Source organism: Alligator mississippiensis, chromosome 1, assembly GCF_030867095.1.
Source record: "Alligator mississippiensis isolate rAllMis1 chromosome 1, rAllMis1, whole genome shotgun sequence".
NCBI lineage: Eukaryota > Metazoa > Chordata > Crocodylia > Alligatoridae > Alligator > Alligator mississippiensis.
Window position 1 is genome coordinate 428698652 of NC_081824.1, and position 16199 is coordinate 428714850.

Sequence of the window (16199 nt, forward strand, 5' to 3'; positions counted from 1 at the left end):
GTAGTGTTTGTGGGAGCTGTGCATGTGCTTCATTGTGCTCCTCTGCAAGGGTGTAAGGGATGGAGTAGTCATGACCTTTTTGCTTTTCATAAAGTTAAAACAGAACTCACAGTCAGTGTTCAACCTGCTACTTATGTGAGCTTTATATTTGTTCTTTTTGACTAGTTTAGTGAAGATACTACCTCACCTTACAAATTATCTCAATCTACATGTTCCAAAAAAGACATTCTCGGCCCAGAGGGATGATGCACTTGATGCTTAAAGCAGTTGCAGATTCTGAACCTGTTTGAGTTTAAACCTAGTCCAATTTGTGCTAGACTAATCCCCTAGTCAATGGGAATACCCAATGTTTGATGAGTGTGATTCACCCCAAGGGCTCTTGAAGTAATTGTCCCCAGTAAGGGAAGCAACTGTGTTATATGTCTCTCAGCCCAGCTGAAGCTAGTCAGCCCAACGTCACAGATACCTCTTTTTATAATGGAGCTCTATAAAAGGGATTTCTGGTAGCTGTGAGAGGAGAGCCATGTGCCTGCTTGATGCTAATAAAAAGGCATAATGGTACAGTGATGATATATTGAAAAGTAGTATGATGGGGTGTCTCAGGTCTAATCTCAGGGCCAGGCATCTTGATGTTAGTGTCCCAGAATGGACTATGTGCTCTTCTGTGAGGGTGTATTGTGGCCCTTTAAATGCTGGCAAGACTCTCATGTTAGTGGAGATTTGGGCACCCTATCTTTGGAAGAGTGATTTCTCTTTTGCTTCGTATGGAAAGGAATATCTGTGCCTGGAGCAGTATTTAGGCTTTGCTGAATCCTGCTTCTAGTTCTTACTCTTGTGTTGGAGCACCAATGATCTCTGTAATTATGTTGTCAGTGCTAGAGGTGCCAACCCGAGGCTGTAGTTCTTTAAAGTAGTCAGCATGATTCTACAACCTGCCTTCATTCTCCAGTTTTGCGTGTTTGGTGCCACTGTGAGCTTTCAGTTTTGAAGGAAATATTTGCTCAGAAGTCTGAGGGTTTAGGCATGGCTCCAGCAGATTCTGCTATTCAAAAATGTTTAATTTAACGTACGTGGGGCACATTGCCTAAGTAGGGTAGGATTCATGCTGACTACAGTATTTCAAAGTATCACAGTTACTATAGAGTAAGAAACTGTTTCTTCATAGAACATGCGAGTACCAAAACATTCCCTCAGTTCCATAAATGATGCTGATTCTTAAATTTGACCTGGACACTTAATGATTACCTAAACTTTATAATAATTGCTTAAGGCCAGATTCTGATATGCATAATACAAGCCCCCATAGGAATTAACTGCTCCATTTATAGTTTTGCATAGTTCAACTGGAATCCCAAGCATTTTGTATATGTTAAAATAGCACTGCTTTATGAAGAAAATGTCTGTTTCTTTACAGTCCATCTTGGGAAGTTACTTTATATTAAATAATTTCTACTTCACTTTCATTTAAACAAGCTGAAATTGCTATAGGTTTAATAAATATGATAAATCAGGGGTGTATAATTCTATATGGGGTTGGTTCATGGCCTGGATGAATGGTGTGGGGCCAGCCCTGTGAGCTCGATCAGGCCCACAGACTGTGCCCCTACTCCCACCCGCTTCTGGTCCAGGACCTGGCAGGAAGATGGCCAGCATCTCCGGTGCTTGGCTGCTGCTGCAGGAACAAGCCACACCATTGGGTTTCTTCCTGAATTCTAATTAGAACACGTCTGAGCAGACTCCATTAGTTGTTTGCTAGTTAAACGCTTGACTGTGCTGCAGTGTGTATTCAGCATCCTGCGTTTCAAAATGGCCGCAGGGGTGCTTTAACTAAAACTTGTCAAATAAACTTTAGTTAAAGCGCCCCTGTGGCCATTTTGAAACACGGGATGCTAAATACACATGATGCTGTGGTGTTTTAATTAGAGTGGCTCTCTGGGAGCTACTCTAACTTAACCCTCCCCCGGAGCACAGACACCCATTTTTTTTCAAAAGGCACAACTTATGGCAGTCAGTTTTCTTCAATTAAATTAAGGCAGACAAAAGTAAAGTTTTTTTTTGTCTAGCATCTGAACAACTTCTTTGGGGTAGGTAATGGAGACCATGTGCAGGAAGTGAAATCCTTGTACTATTTTAATTGCATGCATTAAGAAACTTGTAAAGCAATGGGCTTTTTCATTTAGTCCTACATTTATGTATACATGGAAATGCTTCCTCTTCTCCTTCAACAGCTTCTCTTTTTGGAGTCAGTCTAGCTAAATTCCATTTACTTATGACAGTCTCTTGGGCTGTTGGTGTTATGCATTTTCATAATGCAGAATATTATGCAAGCGTGTAACATCACTACAGATTGTTTACAATTTATGATTGTAAACTGTAGCCTTCTACAATGCATATTTCACTTTTATTACAGTGTATCACAATAGTGTCAAAAGGAAGTTCCAGACAAGTTTAGAAAAAGTGTTTGGGATGGCGGGGTTGTTTGTTTATATACTTGTGGTTCAAAATGAGTAGGAAGATTAAGGATGGAGGCAGTATGAGTGGAAAAAATCTCTCTGAATAAGAATAGGATTCCTTTATTGGAAGAAAGAAATATATAATTTGTAGAAGAATACAAAATCCTAGGTTGGAGAGAGAGAGACTTCGTGGGAAAAATTAAGAAAATGAGAACAAATTTTGGATTGGATTCAAAGGTGGGGGAAGAAGGCAATGAAGATGGAGAATAACTGGTTTTCTTGGGAAAAATCAGCTATTACTAATGAGGGCAGCTATATAATCAGCTTCTGAAGAACTGAACCTAAAATTTTGAAAGAAACATAATTGCTAGCTCTTGGGTTGTGAAAATAGCTTACATTTAGTTCATGTTTCAAATGCTTCTATAGTCATCAATCAGCCTTGGTGCTGTCAAATTCATCCATTGCTGCCTCATTTTCTCTTGAAATTGGCTGGAGATACGACATTCAGCTTTTCAGAATCTGCTCTTATTTCCAGTTCGTGGATTTATAATCTTTATGCATGCTGCATCTCCTCTCTTTAACTTTTGGCCAGTGCTCCAGTTTCTCCTGGTAACTCCATGTTTTGTTCTGCAGGCTTGCATATGTTGGCTGCATTTCTAATCAATGTTTCACTGCTTTCTTTTTTTTTGAATCCAGATATTACCAGATCTTTAACTTTGTGCCCCTGTAGCAAATTTGAAAAAGATACATTATTTAATATAGAATAAATTTCAGTAACTACAGAATGTTCTGCAGAATGTATTAACTTGTAATTTCTTGTCTTGATGACTCTTGTCATTTCCTAGCTACACTGCATAGCATATTTTTGATGGTCATGGACTTCCAGATGGGAAATGTTAAAGGCAGTCATTTCTTCCTATGTTTTCAGTTCAGTCATTTGGAAGCAAGTACATGCTCTGACCTTTCCCTATATAATGGGACTGTTTTTCCTAGCGATTTCATAGATTTCATAGACATTTGGGCTGGAAGGGACCCTGGAGGATCATCGAGTCCAGCCCCCTGCCCCATGGGCAGGAAGTCAGCAGGGATCATAGGAGCCCAGTAAGATAAACATCCAAATGTGTCTTGAAGGCGTTCAGAGTGGGTGCTTGAACCGCCTCCGGCGGCAGTCTATTCCAAACCTTGGGGCCTCGGACAGTGAAGAAGTTCTTTCTTATGTCCAGCCTGAATCGGTCACAGTGGAGTCTGTGACCGTTCGATCTTGTCATCCCTTGGGTGGGCTCTGGTGAACAGACATTCCCCCAGATCCTGATGAGCACCCCTGATAAATTTATAGGTGGCCACCAGATCACCCCTGAGCCTGCACTTTTCCAGGCTGAATAGCCCCATGGCTCTCAGCCTCTCATCATAAGGTCTGTTTTCCTGACCTTTGATCATGCGTGTGGCTCTTCTCTGAACCCTGTCAAGCTTCTCCACATCCTTTTTGAATTGTGGAGCCCAAAACTGGATGCAGTACTCCAGCTGTGGCCTCACCAAGGCCAAGTACAGCGGGAGAATGATGTCCTGGGATTTGCTTGAGAAGGATCTATGGATGCAAGCCAGCATTTTGCTTGCTTTACTAGCCGCAGCATCACACTGAAGGCTCATGTTCATCTTGTGGTCAACCATGACCCCCAAGTCCCTTTCATCTGTAGTGCTAACCAGCATAGCACTACCGAGCCTATAAACATGCTGCAGGTTTTTCCTCCCAAGGTATAGAACCTTGCATTTTTCGGTGTTGAACACCATCAGGTTCTCATTCGCCCATTTCATGAGTCTGTCCAGATCTGCCTGGATCACCCTCCTGTCCTCAGGTGTGGATGCTTTACCCCAGAGTTTGGTGTCGTTGGCGAACTTGGCCAGTCCACTTCTGACACCAATGTCCACATCGTTGATGAAGATGTTAAATAGTATAGGCCCTAGGACAGAGCTTTGAGGGACCCCACTGGTCACAGTGCACCAAGACGATTGGCTCCCGTTGACCACCACCCTCTGGGTCCTACCAGTTCCCCAGCCAGCGGATCATGGTGACGTCAAGGCTGCAGTTAGCCAGTTTAGCCAAGAGGTGATCGTGGGATACCAGATCGAAGGCTTTTTTAAAGTCAAGGTATACAACGTTGATCTCTTCCCCCTTGTCCAGGTGATAAGTCATCTGGTCATAAAAGAAGATGAGATTGGTCAAGCAAGACCTACCCGCAAGAAACCCGTTCTGGGTATCCCTCAGGATATTGCCTTCAGCTAGTCTGTTAAGGATGGCCTCCTTGATAATCTTTTCCAAGACCATCCCCAGGCTAGAGGTCAGGCTGATGGGCCTGTAGTTTGCCGGATCTACTTTCCTCCCTTTCTTGAAGATAGGCACAACATTGGCCCTCTTCCAGTCATAGATTCATAGATGTTAGGGTCAGAAGGGACCTCAATAGATCATCGAGTCCGACCCCCTCATCGAGTCCGACTCCCTCATTGAGTGCCGATCATCGAGCACTTCACCAGAGCGCCAAGAGCTCTCAAAGATCCGTGCCAGGGGCTGAACTATGATGCAGATTACCCCCTCAGTCCCCCTCAGGATGGAGTCTCCTACAACTAACACTTTGCATTTGGTCTTGGGGAGAGCGGGGACGGTAGCTACAGCGTCCTCTGTGTTGCCTGCGGGAGCTGGCAACTCAGCAGGCTCTGCTGGGGCTGCAAGAGGTTCGTACCTGTTGCAAAGCTCCAGTGGGGCAGGGGCCTTGGTGAGGCGGGCCCTCGGGCCCTTGACCACCTTGGTCCAACCCCGTGGCTGGACAGAAGGGGAGGTTCCCGGGTCCTCCCTGTCCTGGAGGGAGACCATGGTCTACCCTCTTCCTCCTGGGGGGGAAGGGCCTGGCAGTAAGAGTCTATCTCCTGCTCATAGTCCCTGATGACATGCAGTCTCTGGACTGTGGCCTGGAGCTCCTTCAGCTGGCATGCCAGAGACCCCAGTAGGGAGCAGACCCCACAAGGGGAGGTGGCCATGCTTCTGTACCCCAGAGCCTGAAAAAGGGACAGGCAGCCCCTGCAGCCGAGAGCCAAAGTCTCTGTCTGCAGGAAGCCTGGAACCATGGGCTCTGTCTGGGTGGTGGTCTCTGAGGTGCCAGAGGGGGGCGCAACAGACCCCAAGGGGATCCTTGGGGTGCGGTGCATGCCCATCCGTGTCATGCTGCTGGTGGGCTGGCTATGACTGGGACTGTCTACTCTGGGGGGCTCACAGGCAGGGCCACAGGCCCTCCCACTTGCCCTCCTGCACAAATTCCCACGCTAACTCGCACGCTGGGACCAGGAACGCACCTGTTTGCGCGGCCTGTTCACGAAGTTCTGGTCACGCGGCTCCCTGGGGGGGTTCGGCGAAGTAGGAGCTGGGGGGGGGGGCGTGACCCTCCTCAGCCTACTTAGCCCGCTCCCACCTGACTAGATCCCTCCCTCCACGGGCCCCTGCTTACCTGCCAGCTGGCCGGGGCTCGTCAGGGGTCCTCGGGTCGATGCTGGGGTCCCTGGGCTCTCGGGGGTGCAGCGGGCTTACACCCGCGTGTCTTGCAATGGAGCCAGAACTCTAATGAGGCTTATGCCATTGTCAGGCCCTTTTTAAACTGCGCTGATGCGCAGAAGGGCTGGCTGGTGCCTCAGTGCTTTTTGGGGGTTAAGGGGGGGGGCCCTCCCCTCCACCAAGGGAAGGAATAGGTGGGTGAATTCCCCCTAACCTGGCATGCACGCCTGCAGGGGAGTCGTGCGCTCCCTGGGGGGCTGGGCCAAGTAGGAGCCGGGGGGGGGGTGGGCGGGGGCGTGACCCTCCTTGGCCCACTTAGCCCGCTCCCATCTGACTAGATAGCAGTATACAGTGTATCATTATCATTTGGGCTGCTGCAGGTATACGCAGATACATAGATAGCACTTATACAATGGTAAAATTAGAATTTTACTTTAGCTGCTGCACGGATCTTGGCAACATTTTACAAAATATCTATGGTAGCTATATATTTTACAGATGGGGAGGCCAAGGCAGATAAGCTGGATGACTTGCCACATGTTGATGTTCAACAAATGTAGTTTTTAACTGCTTTAAAGGGGAAAAATCTGATGCTGGGGAGTACACATCAGCTGTTTTGGTGTAATTCCTACCTCTGCATGCTTCTGTAGCGGTACAGGTAGCTGAGGCCGTGTATAGACGTTCAGTTTCCCCTGGATGAATCTCTGCTCTCCCAGGAGAAACAATGAATGTACAGATGTTTAGGATTTTCCTCCCAGAGCAAAAATGTCTGCTCTAGGAGAGAAATAACCTAGGAGCAGCAAGGGTTAAATCACTCACAAAAGAGTTTTTGTAGACATACTCTGTACACCTTCATTTCTGAGAGAAGCTACAACACAGTCCTCCAGGAGCAGCAGAGTCTAGCAGCAACACAGTCTCCCAGGGGTGGAGGGAGGGGGAATGCCAAAGGACTGTGTTCTCTTCTGAGAGGAACCACAGCATGTACAGATGTTTGTTCTCCCAGGAGAAACTTTCTGGGAGTGATTTCCTGGGAATGAGTTTCCAGCAGTCATTTTCACTCTGGGAGAAAAATGTACGTAAGTATGTATGCTTATGTTTTTTTCCTGGGAGAGCAGCGACTCTCCCAGAAGAAACAGGATGTCTGTATGAGGTCACTGACTCTGAGCCTGAAGATCAATTCACTGGTATGCCTCCTTCACAATGTGTACAGCTAAAACTTGCTCTCTTCCTTCTTCCATAACTCTGTCCTAAAAATGAAAGCATCACATTCACCATGATTTTCAGCCCAGCATTGCAATGATTTTCCCCCAGTTTATTCTTGAGTGACTTCTCTATACTGCTTGAGAGCAGTACATACAACCAAATGAGCTAGTTGCTACTGACTTGGACCACAAATAAAGTTCATGGGAGAATCCAGTTTGTAAAATATATCTGAAGGCGTGCCCAATGTTGTTGAATTTCTTTATGATAAGAAAGTCATACAATACTGATTTTTATTGTATTGATTGTATTGGTGTTTTTGATTGATGGCTGGGCAGATGATAGACTGCCCTGCCCACCCAAATTTACCCGCTATGTGTTGCTATGTGTTTTTTGGCACGGTGAGATACCTAGTACTTACTGAACATTTTATGGTTCCATACTATTGTAAAAGATGCATAATTCCAAAAAAAGAAAATAAGTAATCTACTATTGGTGTACAATACATGTATCACTCATTGTTAAAACTAGTAAGATATACTTTTGCCAACTGAAAAATCAGCAAGAAAAATGATATTTAGAAAAAATTGTCCCTGACTGCATTTTTTAAACATCTAGCATCTTTACTTTGCATCTCTGTAAAAAATACAGCAGAAGCTAATATATCTTTTTCTTATTTTATAGTTTGGGAACACATGCTACTGCAATTCAGTTCTTCAGGCGCTTTATTTTTGTCGCCCATTTCGAGAAAAGGTTCTAGCATACAAGAGTCAACCAAGGAAAAAAGAGAACCTTCTTACATGCTTAGCTGACCTCTTCCACAGCATAGCCACCCAGAAGAAAAAAGTTGGAGTAATACCTCCAAAGAAATTTATAACAAGATTACGAAAAGAAAATGGTAACTTCATTTTTCCTTTTTTTTCCTTGTGTAGCAATTGAATCAGCTGTGTATTAGAACTGAAATTGAACTGTTTTCTCATTCTTAAAAGTAGTGAATTATTCCTGTAGTGTGTGTGTGTGTGTGTATCATTTACTAAACACAAGAATACAACTGATGCTGTGCAGGACAAAATCAAAATATAGAACAAAGTTGAAATCTTTTTGGTGCAGGATCTATTTCCACTTTTGTCTTGTATAGACTTAAGCACAGTGGGAAGTAATAGAGGTGGTTTTGGCTGTTTAATAATTGTAGATTTGGACAAAAACACATTTTTAAAGTTTTTCCACTATATTATTTGTCTCTCATGTATTGTCTTGGTTCATATCTAAATGAAATATTTGAAATTTTTTTGTTCCAAAATTTAATCTTACTTGCAAGAAGATTATTAATTAAATGTAAGGGGGAGGCAATGCTTTCTTTAGGTTATATCTCTTATTGGACCGGCTGCATGCTTCAGATAGTCACACAAGTTTTCAAATGCAAGACATTTTTCTTTAGCTCTGAGGAGAGAATATTTGAATGTAGCAACTGAAGTACAAAAGTACAAAAAAGTTATCTTTCCATGTAAAGGCTTTAACTCTGGAAGGTCTTGACTTCAATTTCAGTTCAATTAGTGCATCTTTAACACTTTTTTATTTATTAGGATTAATATGTTCTCTAAAACTCAGTAATGTGCTTAATAACCAGTCCTTTTAGTGTTATGAATACTTATAATTTTCTGAGATTTATAGAGATGTCATTGTCATACTTGCTGTTCAGAACATTTTTTGTAAGAATTCTTTATAAAAAAAACCCTATAAACTAAAGTCCTGCTAGGGCTTTCCTGTGCTAGCCCATCCCCCAACAAGCTGTAAGCTTACTAATTTGAGTGCAGAGCGCCTTCCTAGACACCCGCACCATGGCTTCCTGCTTTCCCTTCAGCCACACTCGTGCCTCACAAGCAAAGCGGCTAACAAAAAAATCAGCCAAACTGAATTTAAACCTTCCTCTGGGTTTTTGCAGTATGGTAACTCCTACCCCACTTTGATCTGTCTCCTTCCAGCTCTCTAAGCTACATTTTGTGTTGCCTGTGGATCCCTCTCTTCCAGCCTTACTCCTAGAAGTTTCTTTCCCTGCAAAGTTCAGAGCCAGACTGACTCCTCTGGCTCAGGAGTTGGGCATATATTCCCATGGGCTCCACTCCTTTCAGTCATCTGATCTCTGATTCCCCAAACCAGGCACAGGGCTTTCACCTTTGCCCATTAATAACTCTTCATCCCTCTGTTGCAGCCTACCCAGCTGCTCTTCAGTCTCTACTTTATATCTGGAGCTCTTCTCTTTGCTGCTGGTTGTAGGGCAGCTTCATCCCAAATAGTTACTTTCAGGTTTATCACTCCTGTCACTGTCTTTTCTGGACTGCTTGTTTGCTTGGTCGCAGCTGGCTGTAGCTCAGCTGCCTGTAACAGATCTCATCCCTAGAATACTGTTTTCTCACTCTTACAAGTAACAGAGGTTAGGGCCTCTTGTTACATCGTTGAATAGCAACTTCTAATTACAACTGACCTTGGAATCTATTGAAATGAGGATCTAGAAGGTGAACATTTGGTCCCTTAAGCCATACAGTCCTTTTGTTTCTAGAATAAATTGTTTGTGCATCATTTCACTGAACAGGAATTCCAGGGGGACAGAAATGGAGTTGGATAACCTTCAGAGCTAAGTACAAACTAGAAAGACTTAATCATAAGAATGATTTGTATTCTTTTTAGTATAGACTTAAAGAGCCAATGTCTGACTTGCCAGGTGGCTGTTACTTGGTGGTTCTGTACACTGTTTAATAATATTAAACTTTAAGATGAATGACTTCAGAGATGTAGACATGTTCATAATAGTTTTGCAGAAAAATGTACAAGTCAAATGTATAGACTTGTATTTATATACCATATATCCAAACTGTATTCTGCTTTTACAAGTCTCTAGGCACATAGGACCAATCATAAAGAATTTATGGCCTTTGAATCTCCCGTATGATCTTCTGTCTGTATCATCTCTGGACTTTTAATTAAGAATATACGATAATGATCTTATAGCATGTCATTCTGTACATTTATAGTCACCTAAGGAGTGACTGAAGAGTTCTGTTTCTGTTGTTCAAACCACTTTTAATTATAGGATGAATAATAGCAAGGACATCTATGGGGTTTGATTCACTGTGCTTTAATGCCAAACTATGCATTGGGCATGCAGCCCAATGACATGTGTAATGCAATGCTGCTAAGAACCTTATGAGACTTGTAGCATTTGTGCCACCTGAACTTCTTTAATTAAATAGAGGGTTTATGCCTGGTTTGTTTTGGCAGCTAATATTTGCTTGGCTGTCAAGAGACAAGTGGCTTGGCATGTTAGCTGCTTGGTTCATAGGTTCTCATGATCTGTGGCACTCTTTGTTTAATGTCTCCAAGTAATCTGAAACTATCATTGCTTTCCCTGTTCTGCCGGCAGCTCTCAGTATTTTTTTTCTTTATGTAAAGAAATATTATTCTCTCAGACCATCTAAAATTCAGTTATTTCCATATGCACAGCCTCAAAAATACTTTCCTAAGAAGCAGGCTTCATTGAGTATTTTCTTTTATTCATCTTCCTAACTGTGGCAGCCATCCTTTCACTGTGGGCTGACTTTAACTATGTATATTCTTGAACTAAGCACAAATTGCCCACTATAATTAACTGAGGTACAAACATGATTTCTCTTACATGACACATCTACAGAAGTCCCCTGGAAGAATGACATGCTTACTCTGTGGCCATAAATGTTTTTTGTATTGGCAGCAAAGGAGAACTGTTCTCTTCCCTTGTGCAACATACTACTCAGTACAAATGAACAAGTTGTTGGTTAATAAGTGTAACCCAGGTATACCGAGGGTGTGTGTGACCGCCTGGTCTCGAACATCTGGTCACATGTGGCCTTGGCCCGAGTGGCCGATGGTGTTCGCCCTATGGTCTCCTGTAGGCCGTTGAGTGGATGTTTATTCCTGGAGCGGCCTCCCCCAGTCTCTCCTGCCACAACTTTGAATGTTATACCAGTGGGGGGGCTGACCACTTGGGGTCCCTCTGCAGCGTGGAGTCTGTCCGGCGGTCGTCTGCGGGGCCCCATCTCCCCTACACCCCAGCCTCATGCCGACCCTCGGTGGATCACAGAGTCTTCTCGGCTGTACTCCTGATACTGTTGTACTCCTGGTTACGGTAGCTTTAGTAGCCCTCTCCCGTCCTAAGTACTAGCTCCCTAAGGGTGGCTCGCTTAGTTAGCCTTGAGTTGTCTGCAATCTCTAACTCTGGTCCTGAGACCAACTCCGCCCAGGTCACAACGCCTGACTCGTAGCCCCAAACAAAGGTGGAGCACGAAAAGAGCTCCAGTGCAGCTACCTAGCCAGTATTGCCTTGTCCTACTCTTCAGCCCCTCCAAAAGGAAGAAACACAAGGAACCCACAAAACAAAAAATACTACTATGTTGCAAGGAACCCGTGCAGTCCCCTCCCTGGTCCTTCCGCCAGGGTTACAGGACAGCTTACTCCCTATGAACCTGCAAGGGGTTAGACCTTGTGTGTGGCCAGGGTAGCCTGTGGCCTCTCACCCAGGTTGTCTCCCCCTTTACTCGGCCCTCTGAGGGTTGTGGCACCTCTTCTCTTCTCCCCTGTTAGGGAAGTCTCTCTTCTGGTGTCTTGCAGCACCTCCACGGAAGCCTGGCTGCTTCTTACATTAAGGGTCGGCACCCAGCCTCTTGCTGCCTTGCTTCACAGCCCCTCTCGCTGCTCCCGTATGGTACCTCCCGGAGAGAGAGTCTCCTCTGCCTCCCAGGTGCCTCCGACAAGCCTACCTGCAATAGAGTAGAGAGCCTTGTCCAGCTCTCCTGTCCCTCCAGCACTGCTGCCTTTGCCGGCGTCAGGAGCCTCTTCTGACTCTTCAGTCCTACCAGCAAGCTGTCCTCCGCCGGAGCAGAGAGCCCCTGCTGGCTCTCTTTCTCCGAGAGAATCCCGGGTGGCGTCCGGTGTTGGTGCCTTCCCTGGTTCCGCTCTCCCTCCTGCTCCACCTTCCCCGGGGGTTCGCTTTATCCCTGCCAGCCAGTGTTTGCCGATGACATCACCGGCTGGCTTCAGGCTCACAACCCGTGCGGGTTTCTTCCCTCGTTCCAGCTGCGGCATGGGTCCTGTTGCGGGTAAGTGTTTTCCTTGTGTTATTTTTGTGTTTACTTTCTTTTTTTCGTGCGGTTCTTGTCCCCGGGTGTCCCCATTTATATTTTGGGGTCCTTTCCACTGCTCTCCTCCGGGACAGTATGCCCTCCCAGCCAAATATAGAGGAGGTGACAGGCTAGGGTATTGAGAGAGGGATGTCACCACCTACTTGCGGATCCCTCCGTTTCCCTATAGAGACAACCCCACAAGTGTACACTTAACTATATACAGTTTTATTATTACAAATATAATTAAAATATTTACATGGCAGAACTAATTGAATACCTGATATTACAAAATAACTTTCATAATCTCCAAGTCAAGAAATGAGTTACCCAAACCAATGAATCCAATAATATTCACCCCAGTGGGTAAAACCCAGTACTTAAAAATATGTACACAACTGACCCAAAGATTTCTTCAAGCTCTCAAACCCATCAACATCATGGTTAACAACACTAAAACAATAAGAACAATATTATTTATAAAATATAAAGCGCAACATAAACTCAGAACCTCAACCACATAGGAGTCTAATTATGAATTCGTTTCCCAAGCCTGGAGAACAGGGGTCCCCCCACCCCCTTTCAACAGGGCCTCAGGACCCACCCTCTGGGAGAGGTCTTCCACCCAGCTCTAGTGAGGCCACTCCTCCCTTCTTTTTCAAGGCCCCAGAGCTCCAATAACTCACAGCCCTTCTGATGGCCTGGCTTGTCCCAGCATGATGCTCCGCTCTGGGGTCTCTTCTCCCATGCTGCCTGTGGACTCCCCTTGTGGCTTGGTGCCCCTGGCCTGGGCCCCCAAGCCTTGCAATGTTGCCTGCTTCGGTCCTTTCTGCCCTCTGCAGATTTGCTTGCACCGCTCTATGCCCCGCTCTGAGCACTGAGGGCTAGCTGCTTCACCCAGCAAGTTTGCTGGGCTCCCAAGCGCCTGCCTCAACCCGGCACAGCTTTCCCCATTCTCCGTGCCCTGCTTGTCACTGGAGCTCTTTCAGCTCACCAGGGTCCTATGCAGGGCTGTGGCCTTCCAGTTTCATACCGGGTGGCTAACCTGAGCAGCCTTTCACTGCTTACCACTCCTGAACCTTGCTCAGGTCCTGTGCACAGTGGTTGCTGGCCACTTGCTGGGGTCTGCAAGCTCGAGCCGCCTTGCTGTGCTCCTAGGGCCTGGACTCTGTGCATCAAACTGTGCACCATGACGAGCGCAAAGGTGTCTCACCCTCCCAGAGCTGCTCTGTGCAGCGGGTCCCTGCAGAGTGACGAGCCCGAGGGTCTCACACCCTCCTAGGGTTCTTTAGGAGCTCAGGGCTATTCCCTGCTGGGGCAGCTCATCCCCATCTTTTCTCATTCCGATCTTCCTTCAGCTCCCCTGTCACGTCTGCTCATGTGCCAGGCATGCTGCTCCTTTTATACACTTCAGGGGCTCCATCCCCAAAGTTCTCTGGACCTGGCAGGGTGAAGTCTCAAGCCAGGTCTGGACTGTTCCTTGACCCCTCCCTTCAGGGAAAGGACATGGCCTTGCTTACCCTGGCTTGCTTCTGATTGGTGGATGGGCTCCACCAATTGGAATTGCAGATTCTTGAGCCCAGGACTCATCTGGAGCTCAAAAGGTGAGTCTGCTACATAAGCATTTATTTCTTCATGAAATTGCTAATTCATTTCCTATAGTGAAATCTGATAGAGACAAAGACATTCTTGAGGTGGTATCCTGAAGGACTGTTAAAGCAGTGATCAAAGTACTGCCCTCCTGAAATCAGAATGTACTCCGAATGCAGTATGAAAAAATAGAGGTTTGTGAAGGAGTAAACCCAAGTGTATGTAGCAACCCTACTTCTTCTGCAGATAAGGGCAAATTACAAGCATGTGCCCTTGAAGCCATCATCTGCTTAGGTAAATGAATCTGGAGAGATCCAGAAACAGGAAAATTGTTTAGTTCATGGATAGTAATACATAATGTTATCCACTTAATTTACCTACCTGTCCAGCATTAATAGAATTACACCCTCCCCCAGGGTGGAAGTAGACTACTACAGTCACAAACCAAGGTACAGTATTGTAAACATTAAAAGATTGAGTCTGCAGTGTCAAAACCTGTTTTGGTGATGATCATCTGCCGTTATCTCATTAGTTGTAAGTCTTAGCTCAATTTTTATGCTAATCTGGTAATGCTGCTTCTGCACCACCTTTTTTAAAACTGCTCTCAAAGTTGGAGAACACTCATTCTAAGTACCTGCATGTGTAGGTGCTTTGTCTATAATAGTTCTATTAGCACCTATCAGAACTACATGTTGGAATCTGTAAGGTTGCACTTATGATAGTGTAATGGCAGGTTGCTTTTATTTTTAAAAGCTGATGTAAACTTGGCCTCTGAGGCCAAAATGGCTGTGGTACTTTATTTCTGTTCAACACTGTCTAAAAACCCTATACTTTAAGGTGCCCTTTGTGTACTATCCATTCTACAGATATTTTCTTGCACTTGCAGTAAGATTTTTCTTATGGACACTGACCTCTCATTTTAAGACTTCCTTAGTGAAACAGTCATGTTTCAAGCGCTTAGTCATGCATGGTTCAACACATAGACTAATGTTGATTTTTGTCTAAATCTAAGGACCTGTTATTTGCCTGACTAATCTGTGAAATTGTCCTGTATTTTGTAGTATTCTTAACCATTCATTTTAAAGATAGTACTGTGTAATCATTTTAATAGTTTATCTTATTTGTGTTTTATAACAAGTATGTATGAGTGGAGTATAAATGAAAAAGTGTTCTCAATATTTTAGTCAAGTCTTAAAGACTCATAAAACAGAAGGAGCAATAAGATGTTACAGTTTCTTAATACAAGTGATTGTGAAACATCCTAATAATATTGGTATTTCAAGGCATTTATACTTCATGCCATTTCCATAAGCACATTTGGTATTAGGAAACTTTTGCTAACAATCCTTCTGTTAATATAATATGTAGCTCTGTCAAACATATGTAGAATATCTCATTCTTTTGAAACGTTCTAATGTCATTGTTTTACCAGTATTTGAAAAGTTAAAATTGATGGTGTATGTCTACAAAAATATCCAAGAAGGTCTGTATTTTTTCTGGTTCCATGTTTTATCTACTATTTTGAAAACTCATTGGAATTTTCATCATAGATTTTAGCTACTTGTTTAATCTGTTTATATTTTTATAGAGCTCTTTGACAATTACATGCAGCAGGATGCACATGAGTTTTTAAACTATCTACTAAACACAATTGCTGATATTTTGCAAGAGGAAAGAAAACAGGAAAAACAAAATGGCCGCCTACCTAATGGCAGTATTGACAACGAAAACAACAACAGCACACCAGACCCAACCTGGGTTCATGAGATCTTTCAGGGAACATTAACTAATGAAACAAGATGTCTTACTTGTGAAACTGTAAGTTTGTGTTTTATAAGACAAATTCGTATTTCACACCTTCAAAACCCATTTCTTTAATATGCAGTTAAAATGATTTTAAAATTGTAATTTATATTCCCTTAATTTTTTTGGATTTGTACACATGATTAACATGTAAGGATAATTTGTTTTTTTTAATGTAAGCTTGAATGTGACCAAGGCCTACTTATATTTCTCACTTTTATAATAATAAGAATATCTTTAAATAAATAAACAGTTTCTTTAAATAAGAAGTCATTATTTAACTTTAGGAGGAAAACTGTTATTGACCAGTGAAAGAACCGAACAAACTCTGGAATGGAAAATGTGCATTTATATTTTTGAGCCATAGTCTCATAAATGGATTCAGAATTTATATCAGTATAACCTTGTCATGACCCCACCAAATTGTGGGTGTTTGTGGATTGCCATGAATATCTTCTTGTGTTT

At 43.9% G+C, this 16199-nt stretch overlaps 1 protein-coding gene across 2 annotated transcripts in view; it reads left to right on the top strand.

Moving 5' to 3' along the window:
• USP12 (ubiquitin specific peptidase 12) overlaps window positions 1-16199 on the top strand; it is a 98831-nt gene that overhangs the window by 56360 nt on the left and 26272 nt on the right. For both annotated transcript variants that reach the window (XM_059720283.1, XM_059720275.1), the window contains exons 3-4: window positions 7876-8089; window positions 15520-15749. In XM_059720283.1, coding sequence (XP_059576266.1) covers window positions 7876-8089; window positions 15520-15749 — 444 coding nt within the window. The remainder of the gene's footprint in view (window positions 1-7875; window positions 8090-15519; window positions 15750-16199) is intronic.